The sequence below is a fragment of the Pipistrellus hanaki genome, assembly GCF_964339955.1.
Source record: "Pipistrellus hanaki genome assembly, chromosome: 1".
Classification (NCBI taxonomy): Eukaryota; Metazoa; Chordata; class Mammalia; order Chiroptera; family Vespertilionidae; genus Pipistrellus; species Pipistrellus hanaki.
The window spans coordinates 160,843,354-160,871,266 of NC_140503.1; the positions used below are offsets into that span (position 1 = coordinate 160,843,354).

The following is a 27,913-nucleotide window of genomic DNA, read 5'->3' on the forward strand; positions in this document are numbered from 1 at the left end:
GAGTTTAGAATACATGACAAACAAGATACAATACCCGGTCCTGAGTTGCTGGATCTGATACTGTGAGTTACTGCTATGGTCTGCAGTGAGGTTTCTGTCAGGTTAGGAACAAGGATTTCTCCTTTGAAATCTACTCAATGGCAGCAACTCACTATTAGGCAATGAGCTTAGTGCAAAGATTATAGGATTTAGGATCTGAAGACTCTGGTTTTAACCTTAACTCTGCTATCTTCTTGTTAATTAGGAGCCCTGGGTTGGCCTCTGTTCCCCATACACAAAAATAAAAAATAAAAAAAATGCCCATTCTGATTAGCTCAAATGACTATTGGGAATTTAGAAAATTATAGACTTGAAAGCCCTCAGCTAAAGGTTGAGAATTACTGCAAGTACCCATCAGAAGTCACATTGAGTATTCTCCCACAAAGGTTTTCAAACCTTTATAGAAATTATTATAATCAGTTCATGAAAATTTAAGGAAGACACAAGAGTGGTTTATATTGGGACTAGAAGGATGGGAAAAGCAAGGAAGCACAAATTAATACAATAGCACTGGTCATGTCCTGGTTCTTAAGTTGATCAGTGGTATTATGGGTTTATTAATATGCTTTTTAACTTACAAATGTGCTGTGGACATGCATTCTCTTTTATGTGTTAAACTAAAAGCCCAGTGCATGAATTCATGCACCAGTGGGGCCCCTTGGCTTGTAGGATTGGGCCAAAACCAGCTCTCCAACATCCTCTGAGGGGTCCCTGATTGTGAAAGGACACAGGCCAGGCTGAGGGACCCCACTGGTGCACGATCGAGGCAGGGAAGAGACATGGGAGGTTGCCAGCCAGGGAGAGGCTACGGGAGGGATCCAGGACATGTCCAGCCATCTCACTCAGTCCCGATCAGCCAGACCCAGCAGCAAGTTAACCTACCAGTCAGAGCATCTGCCCCCTGGTGGTAAGTTCACATCATAGCAAGCGGTAGAGCAGCCTTACCATATCATTAACATATTACACTTTAATTGGTTGAACACCAACCAGATGACCAGACACTTAGCATAGTAGGCTTTTATTATATAGGATATTGACTAATAACTGTTTGGCCTGACTGGTGTGACTCAATGGTTGAGTGTCGACCTATGAAACAGGAGGTCACAGGTTCAATTCCCAGTTAGGGCACAAGCCTAGGTTGCAGGCTCCATCCCCAATAGGGAGCATGGAGGAGGCAGCTGATCAATGATTCTCTCTCATCATTGATGTTTCCATCTCTCTCTCTTCTTCTCCCTTCCTTTCTGAAATCAATAAAAGTGTATCAAAAGTAATAATAATAACTGCATATTTAACAGAAAAGTAAGGGATTACTAAAAAAAAAAAAAAAAAAAAAAAAAAAAGCTTTAAGGCAAGAGGTTAGAAATATGTAGACTCTTTTCAAGGGAACTTTTGTATTTGGGATTCTTTTTTATTATTTTTTATTGTGATATATATTTATATGTTGCATGACTTAAAAGGCATAGAAAAACAGACAACATATGCTCATTAGCTTTCCAAGAAATATGAGGTAAAAAGATGAAATCTTTGGATAAATTCTACTCTAAGTTTGTAGAAAGAAACTAGACTTGCTGTTTTCCAAAAAGCAAAAAGGCCTACTATATAGAATACAGAAATAATTTAGTGCCTTTTCACGAGATTATAACTCAACCTTTGCAAAAGCTTCATATTGCATGGAGGCATATAAAATGCCAACCCATAGAACAGGTGCTTCTTCTCTCCCCATCCATTTATGTGGTAGTTTTCATGGATTTCTGGCCGGATATCACAGACAAATGCCAAGAGGTTGCCCAGGACTTCATCCCTGTTCTGCCAGAAGTAGGTCTGGAAGTTGATCACCTTCTCCTGGGTTTCCTTCTCCATTTCAGTGCTGCAACTGCCTTGGGATCTCAGAGCTACAGCTTCCTTAGCCTTGAACTCCTCCCTCTGCAGGCAGTACTGTTCAGTGTCAGCAGGAGCCTCTTCTTTGGCCTGCTTCAGCCTCCGGTTCTTTCGCTTGTGGGTCTCAGACTCCTTCTAGGCAGCCCGCTTCTTGGCCTGCAGCAGCTGCTGGATACCCTGCGACTGACTGGCCACTGCGGCTGCGACCCCCAAATCCAGGAAAGCAGCCTAAATCTGCTCCATGCCCCACAGATCAGCTCTGGCGTTCTTTTATGGAGGGAACTTAAGGCCACACACATTTTGGAAGGGATGGAGAGGAGAAAAAGCAACATATCTAACCTACTAATTTCCTTAAACTCAGATCCTACCAAGTTTCAGTCTTAGAACAGTTTTAGTGCCCACTTTCCCCTTTTGGATAGAAGACAATTCCTCTTCCAAGAAGGAACTCTCATCTGCTCTAGGGAGATAACACGTTTGTTATAACTATAGATTTATTTGGAAGAACAACTGGCCTTTACACAGGCCATCTGGAGAAGACAAATGTTCCATGGAAGCATGTGGGGAATTTCACTGACAACATATATAGCTAAATGAACTGTCTGCAGCATTGCCAAAGGGAGAACACTCCATTACACATGAGGAAGGCATTTCAACAATCACCTCAAAATAAATGTGCATCAACCTCTTAATTTAACTAAAACATATGTAAGGTGTAGCTGTGTTTCTTCTCAATGTACTGATGACCAAATATACAGCTTCTGCAGAGAAATACATTGCATTCAACTTCACAGGGACAGCCATGAAATTACTGCCTTCATCTATCTACTCACATTTAAAGAAATACATTTGCCACCCTCGCTGGTTTAGTTCAGTAGATAAAATTAATTAAAGAAATACATTTGCCACCCTAGCCGGTTTAGTTCAGACTAGAGCATCAGCTTGCCAATTGAAGGGTCCTGGGTTCATTTTCCAGTCAGGGGCACCTATCTCTGCCGCAGGCTCCTCCCTGGCCCTGGTCAGGGTGCATACAGGAGGCAACCAATTGATGTGCTTCTCTCTGTATTTCCCTCTCTCTTCCACTTTCTCTAAAATCAATGGAAAAATATCATTGGGTAAGGATAAACACATACACACACCTTTTGATTCTGTAATTACTTTAAAATAAAAAGTATCACCCTAGCTGGTTTGGCTCAGTGGATAGAGCATCATCCTGCAAACTGAAGGGTCCCTGGTTCTATTCCAGTCAAGGGCACATGCCTGGGTTGCAGGCTCAATCCCCAGTGGAGGCCGTGCAGGAGGCAGCTGATCATCATTGATGTTTCTGTCCCTCTTCCCTCTCCCTTCCTCTCTGAAATCAGTAAAAATATATTTTTAATAATAATAATAATAATAATAATAATAATAAATAAAAGTATCAAAAAATAAAAGTTAAAAAGTTGGGCTGGGCCGCGTTTGGGGCTGGAGGTGAGGGTCCCTGCAGCCCTGTGATCTGGGAACACCCAGAGGCCCCTCCTCAACCCGGGCCACAGATGCTCAGAGGAGTCCCTGCCCCCCAGCACCTGCAGTCCACCCAGCCTCCCTCAGAACCTGCTGTCCCCCAAAACCCCCCACGCTGGAGAATCAGAGATACCCCTGGCCCTGACCTGAGGGGAGACTAGAGGCTGGAGGTGACCCAGGGGACAGGGTAGAGACCTCTGACTGATTTCTTTCCTTGCCCAGAGACAAGAACAATAAACAAGGAAATAATTTCTTTCCTATTTGTATCTTAGGGTTTTTGAGGGGAAAAAAAATATTTACATCTTATGTTAGTATAATATTTTACAATTTAATAAGTGTTTCAAATGGATTATTTCATTCAATCACAACAACTTTATTCCCATATTATCTATGTACTAGAGGCCCAGTGCACAAGGGCCACAGGCAGCCAGATGGGGTCGGAGGAGCTGATCAGGGGCTAGGCTGGCCAGGGAGAGGGGCTGCAGGTGATTGGCCAGCCAGCCCCACCCCAGTTTGGGGGGCCCAAAGTGGGAGGCTGACCAGGGGAGAGGCCACAGGTGGTTGGCCAGGCAGGGGGAGGGACTGCAGGAGGTTGGGGGGTCAATTGGGGCCCTGATTAGTCCAGTTGGCCACCACAGTGCACATCATAGCCATAAGTCATTCTGGTCGTTCCAGTCATTCCAGTCATTCTGTCATTCCTGTCACTTGGCTTTTATATATCTAAGTATATAAAAGCCAAAGTGACCATTGCAACCAAATGGATGACAAAACAGGTTGCTTGGGGTGGCCAGGCCAGCAGGGGTGGGGCAGTTAGGGGTGATCATGCAGGCAGGCAGGTGAGCAGTTAGGAGCCAGTGGTCCCAGATTGTGAGAGGGATGTCCTGGATTGGAGAGGGTGCAGGCTAGACTGAGTGGGGGGGGCCTCTAGTATAGATATAAAAGCCTAAGTGACTGGCAACTGGCCAACTGGCCAGTACCTATAATGCACACTGACCACCAGGGGGCAAATGCTCAATGTAGAAGCTGCTGAGCTGTGATACACCCAGAACCAGAGATGAGGGGGTCTGATTCCAGGGTGCATCACCTGAGAACCACCCTCTTGCAATCTGGGATCCCTCAGAGGATGTCAGAGAGCCAGTTTCGGTCCAATCCCTGCAGACCAGGCCAAGTGATGCCACCAGTGCATGAATCCTGCACTGGGCCTCTAGTAGATAAGAATATGAATACTATATTAAGGGAAAAGTAGAGCTACAATAAGTAAACCCAAAAGTCAGGGGCTTAACACAATAATAATCCCCAATAATAATGCAGGTATTCCTGCATTAAGAGCTTTCCTGCATGAGGTGATTAAAGAACCCAGGCTCCTTCTGCCCGTGGTTCCACCAGGCCCTAGGATCTCAGTGCCTTTTGCCTTCACCTGGCAGATAGGCAAAAAGAGAATGGAGAAAGCATACCCATTTCTTAGCAACCTCATCCTGTCAATGACTTAGGTTACTTCCATTTAGATCTCATTGATGAGAACCAGTTAATGGTTTCACCTAGATGCAGGGGAGCACTAGGAAATGCAGCCCCTAGCTGGCCAGCCACTTCTCAATGATAATATTATTATGTGAAGATGGAGCATAACTCTGTGGTAAACAATTAATTATCTCTGCCACACAGAGTGGTTTTGTAATTAACTCAATAGTGCACAACTAGCAGATAAGTGTATTAGTTATCTATTTTCCTATAACATACTACACAAACTCTTAAAGCAACACACATTTGTTTTCTCACAGTTAATCTGGGTCAGGGGTCTGGACATGGGTTAGCTGGTCCCTGCTTCAGAGCCATACAAGGCTGCAGTTGAGGTGCTGACTGAGATGAGGTCTAATCTGAAGGGTTAGTGAAGAAAGGATTCACTTTACCACTCACAGGTCTTATGGCAGCATTTGGTTCCTTGCAGCTGTAGGGTTCATGAAAGCTTCCTTATTCAAAGCCAACAAAGCTAGTAAGAGCATGAATATGCAATGTAATATAATCTTTGCTACATTCTACTGGTTATAAGCAAGTCACAGGTTCACATACACAAAAATATAAATGCCAAGGAAAACCAAGATGGCAGCATAGGTAAACACCTGAACTTGCCACCTCGCACAAAAACTTCAAAACTACAACTAAAAGACAAAACAGACATCATCCAAAAGCTCAGGAAGGCTAAGTGTAAATTCTACAACTAGAAGGGACGAGAAAAGCACATAGAGTCAGAGGAGCTGCAGAAGTAAAGAGCAGAGGTATGGAGGTGCGCGCACGAAGAGGGCTGGTAACTGAGTACATGGCAGGGAGACACAAACTCCTGACTGCTCCGAACTCCACTTCTGGGTGAGACTCTGGGGACCCAGACTCATATGGGGAGAAACTGGACGGGCTGGCAGCAGGCAGAACTCGAGGGTGGCTTTCTCTCAGAGGTGCTTGCAGTGATTACTAAGGGACACTGAGACCTGGGGGCCTCTTAGGGCAGGGCTAATGATAAGTCATTGCTGTTTGCTCCACCCTGAGACTCTACTCCATCCAAGCTGTGCACAGAGGCTTTTGCATATGAATGGCCTGGTCCTTTGAAATCTAAACTTACCTAACAAACTGCAGCTGAGTCAGAGAGACCCAGAACATCCAAAAGAAGGCTCAAGGCCCCACAATAACTTGGATTGCTTCACAGCTGGGCCTCATCTGGGCACCTCCAAAACCCAAACAAAGAAGAGAAACCTGCAGATTTCTCTGTAGCTCCTGCTGGGCGGCCTCAGGCAGAGGCTAAATTAGCACATCCTTGGAGATCCAAGAGCCAGTCTACCCAGGACTCAGAGTAGGACCATCCAGATAACAACTTCTCAGATCCATAAGGGACACACTCAGGGGTCAGACTCAGTGAGCACCAAAGCCCCACTGAAGCAAGTCTTGCCTCATAAGGGTGTCTCCAGCATAGAAGTTCTCCCATCATAGACACAGCTGATCCTCACAGCCAACTGGCCTGGAGGTCAATTCCTCTCTGTGATACCAACAACAGTCAAGGCTTAACTACAACAAGAATGTGCACACAGCCCACAAAGGGGTGCACCAAGAGTGTCCACCTCAGGTAATTGGGGAAGCTGGGCCACTGAACCCTATAGGACACCTAGCACACAAAGCCACTCTATCAACTCAGGGAATCAGCCAAAATGCGTAGATAAAGAAACAGATCACAAATGAAAGAAATGGAGAAAGGCAAATGACTGGATATAGAGTTCAAAACCACAGTTATAATGTTTTTCAAGAATTTTTAAGAAAAGGCTGATAAATTTAGTGAGACCCTCGAGAATGTGAAAAAAGACCAAGTAGAAATTAAGCATACACTGACTGAAATAAAAATAATATACAGCTGAAACCAGTTTGGCTCAGTGGGTAGAGCGTCGGCCTGTGGACTGAAAGGTCCCGGGTTCGATTCTGGTCAAGGGCATGTACCTTGGTTGCGGGCACATCCCCAGTAGGGGGTGTGCAAGAGGCAGCTGATCGATGATTCTCTCTCATCGATGTTTCTAACTCTGTATCCCTCTCTCTTCCTCTCTGTAAAAAATCAATAAAATATATTTTTTAAAATAATAATAATAATATACAGAGATCCAACAGCAGACAAGAGGATCACAAGAATTAAGTCAAAGGCCGAAACCGGTTTGGCTCAATGGATAAAGCGTCGGCCTGCGGACTGAAAGGTCCCAGGTTCTATTCCGGTCAATGGCATGTACCTTGGTTGCAGGCACATCCCCAGTAGGGGGTGTGCAAGAGGCAGCTGATTGATGATTCTGTCTCATCGATGTTTCTAACTCTCTATCCCTCTCTCTTCCTCTCTGTAAAAAAAAAAAAAATCAATAAAATATATTTTTTTTAAAAAAGAATTAAGTTAAAGATTTGGAATACAATGAAGCAAAAAATACCCAACCAGGAAAGAAAAAAGAAAAAAATAATTCAAAAATATGAAAATAGCATAAGGAGCCTCTGGGACAAGTTCAGGCATACCAACGTCCGAATTATGGGGATACCAGAAGAAGAGAGAGAGCAAGATATTGAAAACCTATTTGAAGAAATAGTGACAGAAAACTTCCCCCACCTAGTGAAAGAAATTGACTTACAAGTCCAGGAAGTGCACAGAACCCCAAACAAAAGGAATCTAAAGAGGACCACACCAAAACACATCATAATTAAAATGTCAAGATAAAATGCAAAAGACAAAGAGAGAATCTTAAAAGCAGCAAAATAAAAACAGTTAGTTACCTACAAGGGAGCACCCATACGATTGTCAGCTGATTTCTCAACAGAAACTATTCAGGCCAGATGGGAGTGGCAAGAAATATTCAAAGTGATGAATAGCAAGGACCTACAACCAAGATGACTCTACCCAGCAAAGTTATCATTCAGAATTGAAGGTCAGATAAAGAGCTTCACAGATAAAAAAAAAAGCTAAAGGAGTTCATCACCACCAAACCAGTATTATATGAAATGCTGAATGGTATTCTTTAAGAAGAGGAAGAAAAAGGTAAAGATAAAAATTATAAACAACAAATACATATCAACAAGTGAATCTAAAATCAAGTGAATAAAGAAATCTGATGAACAGAATAAACTGGTAAATATAATAGAATCAGGGGCACAGAAAGGGAGTGGACTGACAATTCTCGGCGGGGGGGGGGGGGGAGGGAGGAGAGAGAAGGGGTGTGGAGGATTAGGAGTCCTATGGATGAGGACAGTGGTGGGATGAATAAGGGCAGAGGGTGGGGTGGGAACTGGATGGAGGGGAGCTATGGGGGGGAAGGGGGAAGAGGAACAATTGTAATAATCTGAACAATAGATAGATATATCACCTCTAACATTTGTCTATCACAATAAGAAACTCAAACTCAGACCTCCTAACCATAAATCAGTGTTTCCTCCATTTAATCATTTGTCCAGCTATGGATCCCATAGTTCTTACCTGTAAAATAGGGATAGTATTTGCATATAACATACTCAGTTGTTATATGAGGAACAAATGAAATAGTGGATATGAATGCACTCTATAAGCTGTAAAGTACAATGTAAATTTAATGGGCAATTTCTATTATTGTTGCATCCCCTTGCTTCTGATGTTTCTTTACTCTTTTTGTCCACCTAAATCCTACTCTTCTGTCAGGAACCATCTTATTGTTGCCTCCTCCATGAGGTAACAAAAGTTTCCATTTCAGTGACAGCTGAATGAACAAATGAATGAATGCCCCTATAGTCTTTGTTCAGAAAGTTGGGTATAGAACAGGTGATTGGTCTGAAAAATATTTTAACTGATGCCAGAAGATCCACTTGCTTAATTTCATCCATAAATATGACAATAGCAGAACAAAATCTCCTGAATTAGAAATTATTAAGAAGAGTAGATAATGGAGGGGAAAGGAGACATATGTAATACTTTAAACAATAAAGAATTTTTTAAAAAGAATTTATTAGCTTAAACAGTGGTGGGGGCGGGGAGGAAGAGGAGAGAGATAGAATAAATTTGAACCCTGTGTCCACATAGCAATTTCCCATTATTAAAAAAAAAAAAAAAAAAAAAAAAAAAAAAAAAAAAAAAAAAAAAAAAAAACGGCTAATATGACATTTACTTTCTTAATAGAAGATGAAGTTGAACTCTTGATCTCAGACTTTGGCTTATGTCTGTGAATTTTCTTCCAATGATGTAAGCAATTATTTGGTGAGACCACTTTAGAAGGAAATGAGATCAGTACTAGGAAATAAATGGTTCTTGCTACAAAGCAAATCACATAAGAACTCACATGTCCACTTAAAAATGCTTTTTAAAAACTGAACACTTAATGAAAATTCTGATTTGATCATCACTTCAGTGACTGCTATGCCTTTGTTAGCTGAATGACTTATGCTGCCTAGACACATGATCCTGATCCAAAACTACCGCAAGAACGTGTTAAAAATAGCAAACCAAAAATCAACTGAGTACAGGCAACCAAAGCCAGTCCAGTGCTGAAGGAGCCGCACTATTAATAGAAGTGAAGATCGAGAGAAAACAAGGTCAAAAAAACAACCAAAATGTTTTCATTAACACAGACTAATGTTTTCTTCGATACAGTGAGGGAGTGGGTTACCGCTTGCACTGTTTTATGGAAGGCTGCCGTGATTTTACACATTCTGAAATTCTGAGAGTTATTTTTCTAGAAAGCAGCATCCTCTCCCAAAACATGAGTGTGTTTACAGAAGAAATACACTGCTACCTGCTTTCTCCTGATCCTCCTAAAAATGGAGCTACAGCACTGTGGAACCTCTACTTCCCCTCTGAGAGTCTGTTAAACTATCTCTTTTATATTCAGCTGTGAGAATGAATGGTGTGTTCTATGCTGAAATTTACCACTCGAGACAAATCTGTGTGTTTAGCCTTGAATATGGGTACTTCAGACTGCAGAAGGTACAATCAAGTATAGATTAACAGTGAAAGATATTCAGGGCTTCAAATGCTTTTTTTGTTTTTTCTCCATCTCATTCCAAAATGGGGGATGGAGACTTTGGGAAAATCTTCCTCTACTTCCCATGAGTTTGCCACAACTTGCCCTGCCCCAGACTGCCTGGCTGTGTGTCCTGGCACTGACCAGAGATTTTGAGCTCTATGGCTGCTGAAAGATTCGTGTCTCTGCAGGCCCCATTGTCTCTGCCTCAGACAGGAGTTCTGTACCAGGCAGGAAGCTACCAGAAGCTCCTGGGCACAATTACCTGTCTCAGCTAGACTCAGGTTTAATTACATTAATATTAATTAAATTTAATGGTTGATACTATCCAGAAAACAACCTACTCTGTGGAAAATATTTAAATTCTATCAGCAATCAATAAGGTCTGCTGTAGACATGTTGTGCTTAAACCATTAAAATTAGGTGTTACAACTGAGGGAGGGGAAATCTCTGTTGGCTAGAGCATCATCCACTAAGGTTTCCAGTTCAATCCCCTGGTCAGGGCACAGGCAAGAAGCAACCAACGAATGCATAAATAAGTGGAACACTTATCAATGTTTCTTCCCCCACTCTCCCTCATCTCTTTCTCTCTCTCTCAAATCAATAATTTTTTTAAAAACACACTAAATCTAAACTATATCATAATATGGATCTCTATTTTTCTCTCTGCTTCCCTCTGCTCTCACTTCATTCTCAGAAGGGACTTTGATTATGTTTTTTCTATGTACAGTCTCAGAAAAAAAGAAAGAAAGAACTTATCTCTCTGTGACTCTATTGTTCCTTCAAAATGATTGCTTGACACTCTTAGGTCATGTGTCCACCCTTAGACCAGAAGTCCTCTGACTGGCCAGTATGTGGCTGAAGTCACTTGTCCAATACTAGTTAACGTGGCAATAAAAGGATAGAATGTGGAAATGAGAAAAGATAACATTTATCCATTGCATCATAGTGATATCAGACCTTAGTTTGTTGCATAGTAATATCAGGCCTCAGTTTCCAAAAGGAAACTTAAAAACATTGACCTAAAACAATTAAATATTTTTTTATTAAAACTCATCCAGAAAAGTGATCTGGTTATTAAAAGACTATATTTTAAATATGTATACAGTCATCTCTCAGTATCCGTAAGAGATTCTCTCAAGGACCCTCATGGATACCAAAATTCAAGCATGCTCAAGTCCTTTAGTTAACCGTTCATATCCATGGGTTCTGCATCTGTGAATTCAACTAACCCCCAACCCAGTGTATTTTTGACCCAGGGTTGGTTGAATCTGAAGATGGGAAACCCACGAGTACTAAGAAGGGCCAGCTGTACTTATCTGTGTGAAATGTAAGTGTGAAATTCAAAGTAAAGGTGTGGTGGGTCTGGTCTCCACTTGGATTAAGGTAAAATGACATAATATGGGTGGGCCCTAACTCATTATGGCTGGTGTCCTCATAAGAGGAGTTTGGAACACAGAGAACAGGAGCCAGGCTATGAGGATACAGAAGATGGCCACCCGTGAACTGAAGAGAGAGGCCTCAGAAGAAACCAACTCTGCCAACACCTTTAATTTGGTCTCTAGCTTCCAGTGCAGTGAGAGGATAAAGTTCTGTAGTTTAAGCAACCCAGTCGGTGGGATATTGTCATAGCAGCCCTAATATAGCAACTGATATACCACGTTAAATACCCAAACTGAAGATCCTCAGTAATGAGAGAAATCAAAAGAATGTGCCACAGGTTAGGATGCAATGAAAGGACCACAGTGTATCATTTCTTATTCCTGATCAAACTGCATAACCAAGATCTAATCATGAAAAGAAAAAAAAATCAAGGCCATCCAAATTAAAGGACATGTTCCTAAATAATGACCTGTTATTTTCAAAATTGTCAAGGTCATGAACATCAAGAAAGGATGGAGGTATGGTCAAAAATTCACCCATTCATTTGGCAAATATTCTTTAAAATTACAGTGTAATGGGGAGTGCATAAAAACAAACAAGTATTATAATGTTTGGAAATAAGAAATGAAAAAAAAAAAAAAAAGGCAAGGGGAATAGGGAGTGACAGGGACTGCTCTATTAGATAGGGTGGCCAGGAAAAGCTTCAAAAGAGGGGATATTTGACCCAACAAATAAAATAGAAAGGGAGTCTAACAAATATCTAGATTTTTCTAAGCTTAAGTAAAAAGTGTCAAGGCCCTGCAGCAGAAATATATACATATATATATATATATATATATATATATATATATATTTTTTTTTTTTTTTTTTTTTTTTTTTTTGTGCCTGCAACCAAGGTACATGCCCTTGACCGGAATCGAACCTGGGACCCTTCATCCCTCAAGCCGATGCTCTATCCACTGAGTCAAAACTGTTTCAGCAGGAATATTCTTGTTGGTTTCAAAAACAGAACAAAATGGCCAGAGTTTTTGGGGTGGTTGCAGAAGGGAAGAATGACAGAAAGTAGCCTGAAAGGGTGACCAGTGGCCAAATCTCAGCAAGGCCTTGGGCATCGAGGTAAGGACTTTGGATTTGATTCACAGAGCGATGGGATGCCACTGGAGAGTTTTGAAGGTGGAAGTGACATGATTCGATTCTGATTTAAAATAATCACCTGAGCAGAGGCAGGCAGAACAGTAGGAAGATTCTTATGGTAGCCCATGTGAGAGATGATGGCTTGGGCTCAGGTAGTAATGGTGGAGAAAGAGTAAATGGCTCTGAAAAGAAGAACAGGGGAACTTCAGAAGCAAATAGTTCTGATAATAAACAACCCTCTCCTGTTGGGGTGTTTGTTGTTTTCTGGGGGAGGGTGGGTGCCAGTGTAGGTACAAGAAATTCATTCACCTGCTTTTTCCCTAATTTCACCAGGGAGCACTTACTTGTCCTCCACAGCTCACTCAGATGTCCTCCTTTCCATACACTCTTCCATGACTAGCATTAGTCACTTGTCCAGACTCCCACAGCACTTTGATCCTGGGCCAGAGAAAGGCCTTGCCCCTTCCTCTTGTGGTTAGTGGTGTTTATCTCCACTTCCAGATTCTAAGCTCCTGCGGGTCAGATTCCTGTCTTGGGCAGCCTAGTGCTTCAGAACTAAGAAAGCCTGAATCACCACACGCATTTCATAAAATATGTGTTAAATGTCTGGGGAAAATCGGTTGAATAGATACTCCATTGGTTAATCAAAGGACTGCAGAGCCTGCCGGAGAGGACAGGGTGTTCCTCAGCCCCATCCTGAGCACAATTCCGGCTTTTCAGAACCTGCCTTTCAACCAACCAGCGCCGGTCACTTTTTCCAGTTAGGAGATTTGGAACTCTTTCACTTGGGCCTGATTTAGCAACAACCAGATGTCAGGGCTGCTTGTATCAAAAAGGTGGTTGCTATAATAAACAGGCCTAACCAAGGTCAAGTGTTCCTTCAACTTAGCAATAAGCATTGTCAGGTGTGCATTCCATGGGAGCTTAGACTGCTCCCTTCTCCCTGTCACAGGGCTCGATTCCATGGATGCTAGCTGTAAGAGAAATATGCTTTTCTGTAAACTCTTCCTAAAGAAGGCTTAGGTATTTACTATCCCAAGCTTTATAAGAAATAAAAACAAAGGCGATTCTGAATCCCTTGTGATGATTCTGTCCAAACATGTTTCTTGATTCCGTCCCCCCCGTCCCCCCCACCACCACCACCACCACCACCTGCTCCAAAGGGTTTCCACAAGCCCAGCTACTTTGTCCTGGGACTAAGAGAAGTAATGGGCACATAGCAGGCACCAAATGGATATATTTGCTTTATAAAGCTAGAAAAATGGTAATCTGAAAACGTATCCAACTCTAACCTGTGATTCCCAATTGGTTTTTTAAGGATATGTCTTAATTAATTCTTTGAAAAGAAAACACTTTTCAAAGCTTCTAAAAAATTTAAATTCCCTTTTTTAAAAAATATGCATTGTATTTCACCTTGAGAAGAGACTGACTCTTTGTTCCCACTCTTCCAGGCACCTCACTGCCTAATTATAGCTTAAAACTCAAAGGGATCTGAAATACTTTAGTTCATCAAGATAGAGCATACATATTCTATTTTCAAAGCTATCCTGGGCATCTTATCCACAAATAGACCAAGAGGCTATCAAGTAATCAGAATTGCTATATTCTTCCTACAGCAAGAGGCACCCAATCATCACAGGGATTTTTGACCCTAGGGAACACCATCTAAAACCTTAATGGGACCTCAGCCCAGGCTGATACATGGGCAGTCGGAGGACTTGTCACTCACCTACAATGCAAATACCTGCTTTAGCTGCCCTCCTTCTATTAGGTTATTGCATTCTCCACCAATACTAAGAATTTCATAGTCTTCCCTGCTTCAGTTGCTATCTTCCTGTATCACTTTAAAAAAAAAAAAATCTTCAGCAGGGTATTTAGTTTGCATATTAAGTTACTAGTGGTGCATGGATTCATGCACATTGAAAGGAAATTAACTAGAAGAAATATTTTAATGTAGCTATTTGCCCTTTCTCTATAATAGAAGTGCCAACCAAATTCATGATCAACAATGACAAATGGAAACACACATGTGCGATTGGCGGCTGCGAGAGCTTTATATGTATCACGCATGTGCAAGTCAACTTAGCCTTTTATATAGAATAAGCTTGCTTAATTAGACCTGCTTTCTGATGTAGCTAAACTTTTTCCAGCCCAGTGAAGCACCCCAACTTCTCTTTCAGGTAATTGTTAGCAACACAGCAGTAAATATCAACATGAAACAGATTATTATTATAGATCACACAGGGAGAACAAAGGGTAAAATATTTAATTGCAGCAGTGTTTGACTATATTCTGCACAGTAAGAAAACCTGAAATCATTTTCAGGGTCCACCATTTCTTACTTCTTTTCATCTGGGTCAAGTTTCTAAGCTTTCTAAATCTCCATTTTCTGGCTAATGAAAAGAAAGCAGGATTCCACCAAGGTCTCCTATCTACCTACACCAGGACTTCTGTGAGGATCAAATTAAATGAGGCACGGAAAACACTCACAGACATATTTGGTTAAAGTATAAATGTTTGCACCTGGCTATAAAGCAAGTTGTGTTTCTGGGCTGGGCTTGACTTTGGGCCACATTTTGCACCATAGGGTCTCAACAGCATCGGCTGCAATTTAGTGGGCTGTCACTCTGGGGAGGTGGCAGGGCCTGTGTCCCACTTGGTGGAAGCTGAGTCTTGCTTTGTGGGTGCCAGATCCATGGTGCCATTACTCTGTGCACATCACAGCAGCTTCTACATTGAGTGCCTGCCATAGTGTCCGGTCAGTGTACATCATAACGATGGGTCAGATGGTTGGACACTTAACACCTTAGGCTTTTATATATATATATATATATATATATATATATATATATATATATATATATATATATATATATATAGGCTACAGGTCCAGTGCACAAAATTCATGCAGGGGGGTCCCTCAGCCCAGCCTGTACCCATTCCAATCAGGGGATGTTCGACTGCCGATTTAGGCCCGATTCGACAGGGCCTAAACTGGCAGTTGGACATCCCTCTTATAATCTGAGACCGCTGGCTCCTAACCACTCGCCTGCCTGCCTGCCTGACTGACTGATTGTCCCTAACCCCTTTGCCTGCCAACCTGATCACCCCTAACTGCTCTCCTGCTAGCCTGATTGCCCTTAACCATCTCTGCCTCAGCCCCCACACCTAGGGCCCAGGCTTCCTTCCCTCTGGCTAGCAGCAGGGACATGGGACCCCTGGCGGCTCGGCCTGGGCCATCAGCAGGCACCCTGGACCGCAGGCGGATTCTCCCAAGACTGCGGCAGCTTCTCCAGGGCTGGCTGTAGCCGTAGGCGCCTTGGCCCAGCTTTGTTAGGATGGACATCCAGAAGATGTCAGGTCTAATTAACATATTACCCTTTTATTAGTATAGAGAGATGATTCTAAAGGAGTTTTTGCTCTTTACATTAAAATGGTTCAGAGAAAAGTTTTCTAAAGTTAGAGTTGTCGCTTTCTAAAATTTTTATTTCTACCAACATGTACTCATCCTCTTTTGATATAATAATAATAATAATGATGATGATGATGTTAGAATGCTTCCATTTACTAGCAAGAATGTTATGACTATTCAGACCAAAGACTGAGGGGGGCTAGGTTATCCTGGATAGATAAGCAGGGCAGCGAGGCCAGCTCTGAGGCATTCACCATGAGGGCACTGGCTGAACCACACTTGAGCAGCAGTTTCCAGAACCTCAAAGTACAATAGATAAAGTTGAAGGCTGGACCAAGGTGGGAAGTCTAACTAGAGACTTCTATTGAAAGTGGGATCTCAAAGGGCAACATTCTTTTAGAAGAAAGAAAAATCATCTCCCACTCCCAAATACCAGCCAAGTAAATTGTCTGTGTCAAACCTTAAAACCCTAGTGCTAAGTGAAAAGGGGAAAAGAAACAAAACACTTCCCCCTAAGGATTTAAAACCACTAGGCAATCAGAAGGAACAAACTACAATACTTATAAACACAGCAATGTAGATGAATTTCAAAAACATTAGGCAGAGAATTCAAAACCACAAGATGGCCTTCACTGGGCTTTACAAGCTAAAGTCTCACTACTTGCATGCCTCAAAAACCTCAAGCCAATAAAGTAGTTTGAAATTGTCCCAGATTGATAGTGCCCGTGACCAGAGGTAAGCAAACTATTTCAGGTGAAAGGTCAGAGTAAATAATTTAGACTTTGAGGGCATCCAGTCGCTGCTACAACTACTCAACTCTGCTGTGGTGGTGCAAAACCAAACAGACCATGTGCTAACAAAGGCATGTGGCTGTCTTCCAACATAGTTTTGTTTACAAAAACAGGCAGAGGGCAGGAATCAGCAATCTGTGATTGGCCCAAATGAAGATAAAGTTCTTTGGATGACAGATTATGAAAATTCTCTAAACACACAAAGAAATAAAACTCCATCAATGATAAGCCACAGGGGGGGGGAAACAGACCCTGAAAAGGTGTAAGATTTTGAAATAGGTGGGGAAAATACAAAATCAATATTCCTAAGATGCTTCAAACTTATTTAAGGGTAAGCACATCTGAAAAAGAAGCAGATATAACTCATAGGAATGAGCAACATAAAAATTGAAATTAACCCTGACCGGTTTGGCTCTGTGGATAGAGCATCAGCCTGTGGACTGAAAGGTCCCAGGTTCGATTCCAGTCAAGGGCATGTACCTTAGTTGCAGGCACATCCCTAGTGGAGGGTGTGCAGGAAGCAGTTGACTGATGTTTCTCTCTCATCGATGTTTCTAACTGTCTTTCCCTTTCCATTCCTCTCTGTGAGAAATCAATAAAATATATTTTTTAAAATTGAAATTAAAAACTCACTGAAGAGATGAAGCAGCAGATTCGACTGAATTAAAGATAGAATTAATGAAATGGTAAGACTAAAGATTATCTAGAAAGAAGTTTAGAAGAGCAAAGAAATGGGGACAAAAGGCTGGACAGGGGGCAGTGGAGGGGTTGAGAAGCAAAGAAAAAAACTCATGGACACAGACCACAGTTGGTGATTGCCAGGGGGAGGGAGGTTTGGGAGAAATGGAGAGGGATATAGGGAGGATTAATGGTGATGGACAGGGACTTCACTTGGGGTGGTGAACACACAATACAATTACATATTATGTGTTGTAGAATTGTGCACCTGAGACCTGTGTAATTGTTAACCAGTGGCACCGCAATCAATTCAATAAAAAGGGAAAAAAAGATATCAACAGAATGACCAAAGTACATGTGCACTGGAGGTATAATGGCAAATTACCGAGTTGGGTATGCTGTGGCAAGTCTGCTTATACAGGAAAACTTTCCTCAGAATTGTTCTTTGCACCAGACTGTGATCCAGGACTGTTTCCCTGTGCTCTGAGTATATTTACTGTTTTATACATGGCTGCTCATCTGATCTCAGAATGTGCCAGGACATTTCATAAGCCCTTGGAATTCCTAAAACCAGTGTCTGTAAACAGAACCAGGACAAAGAATTGAGATTCCAATAAATGAATCTGTGCAAAGGGTTAGATGAAAGGTCTTATCTAATGGGATTTTTCCTACCCAATCCTGCCTACCCTTGATATCCTATTACTGTTACAGATGACACAGAAATACTAAACTCTAGAAACAATATTTCTAAAGTGGGTATAAATAATATGAGGAAAGGCAAATGAAAAAAAAAAAAGAGTGCTAAAGGAGCATACGCTAAATCTAAACAGTATTTATTTACTGAAAACATGTTTTCAGTAACATGGCAATTCCTCAAACAACTTGAAAACTAGCTATGTAAGCAAAGACATACAAAAGTTCTGATTAAGCCTAGCTGGCTGTCTTGGTGGTTGAGCATCAACCTATAAACCAGGAAGTCATGGTTCGATTCCCTGTTAGGTCACATGTCTGGGTTGCGGGCTCAATCCCCAGTGTGGGGTGTGCAGGAGGCAGCCGATCAATGATTCTCTCTCATTATTGATGTATCTGTCTCTCTCTCCCTTTCCCTTCCTCTCTGAAATCAATAAAAATATATTTGGGAGGGAAAAAGTTCTGATTGAGATAGCATAAAATTTTCCAGTGAATACACAATAGCATATTGCTTTCACGGTGCTCTTGGAAAGATATGTTTTATGAGTGTCCAAACAAAACAGATTTGCCAAAGCATATTCAACTTGGTGCTTTGCCATTACCCATTGAAGCTCTCTTGAAGAAAAGAAGAAAAAAGGAACTCTTCTTTCTGAGAAAAAAAATAAATAAGACAATGAGTTACTATATATATATATATATATATATATATATATATATATACACACTGAGTGGCCAGATTATTATGATTTCTGAACACATAATAATCTGGCCACTCAGTGTATTATTAGAGGTCCGGTGCATGAATTCGTGCATGAGTGGGGTCCATCCAGCCTGGCCAGTGGGAGGGGACACAGACAGTTGGCTGGCCTACCTGCTGGTTGAACTCCTGGTCGAGAGGACAATTTGCCTATTAGCCTTTTATTATATAGGATATACACTGAGTGGCCAGATTATTGTGCGTTCAGAGATCATAATAATCTGGCCATATATGGTATAATATGCAAATTGACTAAATAGCAGAACAAACTTCCGGATGACCTTCTAGACGACCACGCTATGACACACACTGCCAAGGCCAGCCAAGGCAGGTGTAATGCAATTGGTCGAGGGGGGGGGGGGGGCGCTGCGAGGGGGGCCGCCATCACCCCACAATTGCCCCGCAGGATGCCCAGGCACCCTCTGCATAGCAATCGATCACGGAGCCCTGGCCAGATGGGCCAAGGCCTCCATCTGCTGGGTGATGGATCAGAGATCCCCCACAATCTATCACCATGCAGAGGGAAGCCCAGGCCACTGGCCAGCAACACTATAGCAGGTGTACAGGGCTGGCCAGCAATCGCCCTGCAGAGGAAGGCCCAGGCCAGCCAAGTGATCGCACCCCACAGCTGTTGCTCACAGAGGGAGGCGACTATTGGAGGGGCAGGGGGAGGGGGGGGGGGGGGAGACAGCACCACACAGATGGAAAGCAGTGGTAGCAGCAGGGGCAGGGCCAGCTGCTGGCAGCAGGGAGAAGGAAAGCACTGATAGGTCCTGAATACCAGGCAGGCCTAGGGACCCAACCTGAGGGATCTCGCATTGCAAAAGGCACAGGCCAGGCTGAGGGACACTCCCCCCCCCCATGCACAAATTTTGTGCACTGGGCCTCTCCTCTAGTGTGTGTGTGTGTGTGTGTGTGTGTGTGTGTGTGTGTGGATTTGCTGATGTTCAGTCAAGATCACCCTGGGTAGTTTTTGGGGGGCAAAACTTAAAGCAAGAAGAAAGAAAAAGATGAGAGTTGCGGGGATGAAAATAACAGAGTAACTAACCAGGAAGGTAGCCTGTTTGCAAATTTTCCTTTGGGATCAAATCCATGTAACTATATAAGAATCTATACTGATAATGCTGTGCCAGGCCAACCTATAGTCAATTAAGAGATAGTTCCCGAGTTCACCAGTGAAATAACTGACATCTGTTAGAGTCAGATAGTCAGGCCAAACAAAAAGAAGAAAACAATAAAAAAACCAGCAGCTCATGCTCTCATTTCCCAGATATCCCAGTCCAATGAAATCTAACTATGTCACTGAAATGAAAAACAATCATTGTTTGTAAGAAAAAAAAAATCTAACTTACTCAAAACCAAAAGATGATAGAGGTGAGGGGAAAATAATACAAAACACACTTAGAAATATAGAATTTATTTATATTCACCATAAGGTAGTTTCACATTCTATACATGTGACCAGGAGAAATATAATACTCCCCCAGTTTAACATGGCATTATATTGCTATCGAACATTGTTTATGCTGTGCATCAAAAAACACTTATTTTCCCCCTTTACAAAATTTAAGGCTCAGTTTCCAAAAGATCATTTTACCACTTATTTTTCTGTTTAAGAAACTGGAAAAATTCTGAAACAAACTATAAAGCGGTGGAGGGAGAGGGGCAGTGCCACACACATCACTCATTCATATTCCTGCTGAAGACGCTAAATGTGATTTTTGTTGTTACTGTAAAGGGCTCCTCCTATTTGAAATGTGTTCGGTTATAGTAGATGGGAGAGGTACTAGCTGCAGATCTTTAGCATACAAACCAGGAAAACTAAAAACGTTATCACCAGTTGCTGGCTAAATGTATTTATTGGCAACATGCCTACATATAACACACTCACACAGTAACTTGGACTCACTTCTCTTTGGTAAAGTTCACCAATGGTATTTCTCTCCTAACACACTAGTAAAAAATATTAACATTGTCTTTCGGCTTGCAGGTCAGATGGCCATAGAGTTGTCCTTTCTCCTAAATACGGTCCTCCATTCTTTTCAGGAGAACATAACCATGACGGTGACCTCACCCCACAATTTAAGAGGCTGAAGGAAGAGGTGAAAAATGGCATGAGAAAGCGAATCAGAAAAAAAGAGTTTAGGGTGTTTTTTGAGAATGATCATATCGGTGACTCCAAACACAAAGAGTTCCAAAAGTATTTTTGAAGTACTTTTTCCCTGTAGAAGTATTTCATTCAATGGCATAATCATCTTACAGAAGGCAGAATCTGTTTAAACTCAGTCAACTACCTTACAATTCGGGAGGCTAACAAAAACAACAAAAGGACACCGAAGGGCTCTGCCTCTGGCATAAAAAGGTAGAGACAATCATCCAGTAGAAAAGATTTACAATAAAAAAACAAACAATAAAACAAAACAATGCCCCCCCAACACACACACACACACACACACACACACACACGCACGCACGCACGCACGCACATGCACACAAGCATGCTCCATTCTAAAGGCTAGTCTGGGAAGCCAAGCTTTATCTCCAGAGTGGCAATCAGTCTGAATCAGTGTTGAGAGATCCATTGCCAACAATCATCTTGCTGTAGGTCTTCTGCTGCTCTTCCTTGTAAGTGTCCTTCACCTTTTCTCTCTTCAGCCCACCATCCCTGGGAATAGAAAGGCAAACAAATAAAGATACTCCTAGCAATGATGTAAAAAGGGTTACCTATTAAAACATGCTGCATGGTTTGCCTTGACGCGTATGCAGCTGGTCAGCAATGGGACAAAGAACACAGTTTTGGAAGCAGAATGACCCAGATTCTAGTCTCTGCTTTACCACTGACCAGAGATGTGTTCCTGCAAGGGAGGGACAATCGCTCTGAGGTGTGGTTAAAATGTCTCCACTCAGCTGAAGCCGGTTTGGCTCAGTGGTAGAGCATCGGCCTGCGGACTGAAAGGTCCCGGGTTCGATTCCGGTCAAGGGCATGTACATTGGTTGTGGGCACACCCCCGGTGGGGGGTGTGCAAGAGGCGGCTGGTTGATGTTTCTCTCTCATCAACGTTTCTAGCTCTCTATCCCTCTCCGTTCCTCTCTGTAAAAAATCAATAAAATATATATTTTTTTAAAAATGTCTCCACTCAGTTTCTTCTTTGGGGCTGTTAAACTCAATAGGTAGATCTATATTAAAACTAGAATTGTTGACCTATCTTTTCTCCCAAGGAAATCAAAATATTGTTGTTGTTCTCATCTAATTGGCCCCTGTCTTACTAAAAAACCATATAAACAATCTATAATAATAAAAGTGTAATATCCTAATTAGATAGGATATCCTATCTATTAATTAGGACATCCTTCCAGACAAAGCCGGGGCTGTGAGGGAAGCTGGGGTCCCAGGTCCCAGAGGAAAGCCGGTGCCGGCAGCGGGGGCCAGATGGAGGAAGGCCTGCTCTTGCACGAATTTCATGCATCAGGCCTCTAGTTTAAAATATACACATAAAAAATGGTCAGGGTACTAAATATGTACAAAGTAAATTTCTTAAAGGTAAATCATTACCAAATCTAAGCCTATGAATACAGAGTTGTATTTTCATTCACAGCACTATATTTGAAGCATGTAAAATGTTCTGTATTCCAAAATAGACTCATAATAAAGCAAAATAATAGTAAGTTGCATTCAATTGGTAGGTAGTGCCTATGTAAGCAGCATTCCTTAGCTCAGAGCCTGTGAATCTTTGAACTCTCTCCAGGGTGGTGAAAACGCAGACGTGCCCGGGTTATAAGGACTCTGTGCGTGCCTTTCCTTCTTTGGAGAGCACGAGGAACAACAAACTGTAGGAGTTGGGAGGAGACTGGAGTATCAGGGGCCACTCTCCCTCCTAATCAAATGTTTTTCATTTCAACTCCTGGGAAGGCATCAACTGAAAACTTGCTTACTTTATACTGTGCCTGTTTAACTTTAACCCAGTTAAGCACAAATACTTACCAAGTGCTCCCTGATAATGATGAATAAATCACAGGTTAGCCAGTGAACTTAATGCCATGAAGACAGAACCTGACCTACAAGCAGACGCCTGTCTGAGCCCACTGCAATACTCTAGCCTCTAGAGTCAAACCTAAGCCAGTACCCCAGTAAGTCCTCAACTTAAGAATACACCGTGGGCCACAAATCCCCCAGGGATCAGCTGTAAAAAAAAATATTTCCATGGAAAAAAAGTTATAAAGTGTCTTTAGGTCCCCAAAATGGCCCACAAAAGCCTCTTTTATCCAAATGAACTGCCTCGAACCATTGCATTTATGTGAACTCTGAATGGTAAGAACTGAAGAAGGGAGGGGGAGACCCAAGAAAGGCCATTCCTTCTTTCCCGAGGTCCAAGCCAAAAATGGCAAAATATGAAGTTAGCAACGTTTGTCCTTGAGCATACTGATATTATTTTTATGTAATTCTCCTTCCCAAGCATCCAGTAAACCTCACACTGCCCTAAGCACCCAGCTGTGACTTGTGACCCCTATAGACTTCGAAGTTGTGCCCAGTTCCCCTTTTCAATGACAGTAGATGTTGGTTCTTAAGGCAGGCAGCAGCCATATTTAATAGCCAGTTTAAGATGCTATAACTAAGTTTTCATTTAATCTAGGAGAAAATTGATCCAGATATGCTTATTTAGGCCTATTAGGTAGAAGACAAATACATCTGGAAATGTAGTGAGTCTATTTTCTTTTCAAAGAAGAGGCTAGGTAATTAAAATAACCCTTTATTATAAAATTGCTATAGCCTAATAAAAGAAAATTGAAAAATTCTAAGCATCATTTCCAACAGACTTCATTTAAGCCAATTTGATGGTAGTCTGTCCCGGGGCTGACTTCCCTTGGCAGTTTTTGTCTCAAAAAGCTTGTTGCTTTCTTTCCTTCCTGAGGCTAGTGAGCCAAGGCTCTAAGCTTTTCCTAATGGCTTCAGGGCAGGAGTAGTGCTGGGGTGTCAGGTAAGAGGAAAGGAAAAAAGTTCAGAAAACAATGAACAAGGAAGCCAGTTAGTTATACAATGAAATGAACCCTTGGGGCATTTGTAAATTAAATCATTGTAAACTAGGGCATTGGGAAGCCTGTCCCTTCATGATGTTTCATTTATTCCCACTTAGATGGCGTAATACAAATGTTAGTCTTAACCCATCTTAGCCCTAGGGCCAGTCAGTTGCCTTGAATTAAGAAATCAAACTCTGGCCCAGCTGGTGAGGCTCCATGGTTGAGCTTCCACTCATGAACCAGGAGGTCACAGTTTGATTCCTGGCTGGGACACATGCCTGGGTTTCAGGCTCCAACCCAGGTGCAGGCATGCAGGAGGCAGCTGTCGATGTGTATCTCTTATCATTGATGCTTCTATCTCTCTCTCCCACTCCCTAAAATCAACAAAACATTAAAGAAAAAAAAAATACCAACAACAACAACAAAACACCTCATACTCTGGGGTGGTCAGCCAGGCATTTAATCAGAAGCCAGATAAGGCTTCAGCTATCTTGATCACCCATCAACCTTCCAAGCTTTATCAATCAGCATAATGAGTTTTCACTGTAAAAATTAGTGGATTGTTAATTAGCCTAATTAGTGGCATGTTCAACTTCTAGTCTGTGCTCTAAGGATATGGATGTGTCATGTCCTTCTAGCTTTAGTTCCTCCCTGCTAGCCATCTGCTGAACACACTGAGCAGAGCTGGGCAACCATAAAGTACAAGTGCATTGAGGATGGTAGAGTAACAGCATGAGTGGGAAGGGAAGGGAGAAACTTCTATCTTATTTAAGCCACTGTTACGTCGTATGAACCCCTGTCACTGTCAGCTAAACCTCCAGCTAACTCTCATAATAAATAACATTATTGAAGTGTTTTTAATTTTTTTAAAAAGTGGTAGTACTTCTGAAAAATTTCTTACCAGGGAAGCTCAGTCAATCCTCCTTGTCTCGCAATAGCAGACTTAACCCTATTAGCAAACTGGACTGCATCTTCTCCTTCCTGGAGGGGAAAAAAAATTACAAGTATATCCTGGGTACACAGTTTTCAAACCATGCCTTAAAATGTCTCAAAATAATTTAGATTTATTTTAAAATATGACTCACATTTTAGCTCAAATATGTTTGAGTCTCAATCACAGCAACTATCACTCATTTTATTAAGAAAATGCAGTGCTGTGTTGTTTCACTTTTTTAACCAGGTGTACATTTATTATGCTCTCTATTAGTCTTATCCAAGATACACCATTCCATAATACCTGTAGGCCCAATAAACTAACAGCAATTATAAAAAATTATTAAGGAGCCCTTACTGGTTTGGCTCAGTGGATAGAGTGTCGGCCTGCAGACTGAGAGGTCTCAGGTTCAATTCCAGTCACGGGCATGTACCTTGGTTGCAGGCACAGCCCCAGTAGGAGGTGTGCAGGAGGCAGCTGATCAGTGTTTCTCTCTCATCAGTGTTTCTAGCTCTCTGTCCCTCTCCCTTCCTCTCTGTAAAAAATCAATAAAGTATATATAGATACATTTTTTTAATTATTATGGAAAACAGTCTCTGAATATAAAATGGCCTGATTTGAAGAGAACTACATTTTTTAAAGACTTTTGCGATTTATTTATATACATATATTTACATTTTATCAATTTTTAGAAAAAGAGGGAGGGAGAAAGAGGGGAGTGGGGAGAAAGAAAGAGAAAAACATTAATCTGCTGCCTCCTCCCCACCCATTACTGGGGATCAAGCCAGCAACCTGAGCATGTGCCCTGACCGGAATCTAGCCGGCAATCTTTTGGAGCACAGATGATGCCCAACCAATTGAGCCACACCCGCCAAAGCCAAAAGAACTACATTTTTTTTTTAAAATGACTCGTTTTCCTGAGAAAGCAAAAAGGCAGTCCAAATCTAGCTGATGTGAGAAAAGGAAAACATCCACGTTTTCAGGTAAAGGTTTTCTCATTTTCATCTAATTAAAGCCCCAAAGACCAGCTATTGTTTTCTATGGCCTACCTCTCTCGTCATGGGAGGCAGGTACCACACATCACAGACGATGGCCCAGCTGGTCATCATTCGAAGCAGGTAGCTCACCATGTTGTATTTACTACTATTCCAAAAGGCATCACCAAACTGAGGGTTATACTGAGAGAAAGAAAAGAAAACACATCACAGTTATGAATTGAGTGCTGGCTTCTCTTACCTAAGTCAATGCTTTCAAGGTGGCAGACCTAACCTCTATAAGATTCAAAAAAAAGAGAGAAGTTTCTTTGCTTGATAGGAATGATCAAGGAAGTAAACCAGTCAAGCAAACTCCTCTGACCACAGCCTGGAGCACTGCAACAAGAGGCTGATTGACTCTTTTTTATTTTTAAGAGTTTATTTGAGCCAGACTGAAGACGTATGCCAGGTACATGACCCTTAAATGTCTGTTGCCCCACTTAACTGGAAGATGGGTGAAAATAGGGAGAATATCTGTTTTGCTCATCACTGACTATGTGCTCAGTATTGAGGCTTTGGCCTGGTACATATCCTACCCATATCCATAGGGAGAGAATGATCAAGCAAATGGGGCAAAATGTAAACAGCTGGTGAATCTGAGTAAAGCAAATACAACTGCTCCTTATTATCACCAATTTTTAATTATCAAGTAACTAAGTGCCCTTTTCTGAAGGCAAGAGGGGATTCCGTTTTACCTTAATTGCAACTGGATATATGGTTCCTCCAATTTCAAAGCTTCCCTTTTTAAACATCATGACTGAAGTATTGTTGATACAAGTTCCTGCAGGAAAATGGGGAAGGGAGGGTTATTAAAAGGAATTACTTTTATATAAAATAATTTAAATTACTCAAATCATATCAAAATTGCAGACATTTTACTACCATTTCACAAATTGATTCCTGCTTAAATAGTAATTTGATAGATCCAAGCAGGTCTAATGAGAAATTTTTTCTTTATTATTGAATATTTTAGAGATACAACTTCTTCACAACAGGTAATAATTTCAACACAGGACCTTGGAAAAGTTATAGACAATACCTTCCTAAGTTCATTTCCCAGAAATAACTTTTAAGATGAAAAAGGTATGACTTCCAGCAAATCTCAAAAGAAAGCAGGGAATTACTAGTTCAGAGAAAGCCATCCATGCCCATAGGACAGAAGATGTAGGCTAAAAATGCCAATTCCAGAACAATCCAAATCCTCATACATTTTTGGTGCTTGTTATCAACTCTAACTTGGTAGGCAGTCCTTCTCTTACCTTCAGGAAAGATTAATATGGGTAATTTTTTCTTATCAGCAATGTGTTCTCGTAGTCTGTGAAGAAAAATAAAAGATCAAAATTCTATCTATAAACATAGAGAGATGGAAATCCTCTTTGATATTCTCTATACTCTACTATCACAAATATATGGAAAAGCAATAAGGAGAAAAGAAACAAGATATAAGTCAAGAAAATAAACTCAAGTGGGTCCCTTTCTAAAAAAAAAAAGTGTAAAGATAGCTGCACTAATTCAATTTCTCTCATCTCAAAGTGAGTGATTGGCAGTGTCTTCTGTCCACTCTTTAAAAACAGATGTTGGGCAGACATAACAGGAGCTCTGGAGTCCCTGTCATGAGCTTTATGCCCTTCCTTCTATACCTTTATTACTCCATCTGAAAAATGGGGATATTGCTTGCTGGACCGGTCTACCTATGGCCATTAAGTGTAAAACATTCCTTAAATGGGTCAGCTGAACTTTCCTAGGAAATATGCACGATAATAAAGCCTGTACATTCTTCCAGGCTTAGGTTCTGTCCTCCCTGTAGCCAGGTCTGGCTCCTCAGAAGCTAGTAAGGCTGAGATAGGGAGATTACCGCCGCCAGAGTGGCCCACTGCTAGATAACCTCCCATTGCTATCCCCCACCTAGAGGGTGGTTATCCTAACAGATTTCAATAAGTTCTTTTCATTTTATCCTTAAGAGATGGCTCACCTTCATGCTTATAGAAGCAATGACCAGAGTGCCTTCAGTTAAATGCCTCACGCCAAAAAGTGTTTCCCAAAAAAGGTTTCTGGTAGCTCATCTCTATCCCAAGTCCCAGAGGGACTTAGCCTGTTTCATAAAGAGATTAGCTCTGTCTGTCTCCAGGTAGATTTAAGTGGTAAAAGTCTTCTAGCAAACATCAACCTATTAATTGAT

The 27,913-nt window shown here is 41.6% G+C and overlaps 1 protein-coding gene and 1 pseudogene across 5 annotated transcripts in view; both read right to left on the reverse strand.

The window, feature by feature from the left end:
- Positions 1-1,642: 1,642 nt before the first annotated feature.
- Positions 1,643-15,768, reverse strand: LOC311621143 (V-type proton ATPase subunit G 1-like; annotated as a pseudogene). The gene is made up of 2 exons: positions 15,591-15,768; positions 1,643-2,117 (listed from the first exon to the last, which is right to left on the reverse strand). The product of its transcript is annotated as a V-type proton ATPase subunit G 1-like (transcript).
- Positions 15,769-20,151: 4,383 nt separating this feature from the next.
- The window catches only part of GPAT3 (glycerol-3-phosphate acyltransferase 3), a 62,728-nt gene continuing 54,966 nt past the window's right edge, over positions 20,152-27,913 (reverse strand). For all 4 annotated transcript variants that reach the window (XM_084882153.1, XM_084882155.1, XM_084882152.1 and 1 more), the window contains exons 9-13: positions 26,994-27,049; positions 26,430-26,515; positions 25,750-25,878; positions 24,668-24,747; positions 20,152-21,415 (exon numbers count right to left, since the gene is read on the reverse strand). In XM_084882153.1, the coding sequence (XP_084738279.1) occupies positions 21,304-21,415; positions 24,668-24,747; positions 25,750-25,878; positions 26,430-26,515; positions 26,994-27,049 (463 nt within the window). In that variant the 3' untranslated portion in view covers positions 20,152-21,303. The remainder of the gene's footprint in view (positions 21,416-24,667; positions 24,748-25,749; positions 25,879-26,429; positions 26,516-26,993; positions 27,050-27,913) is intronic.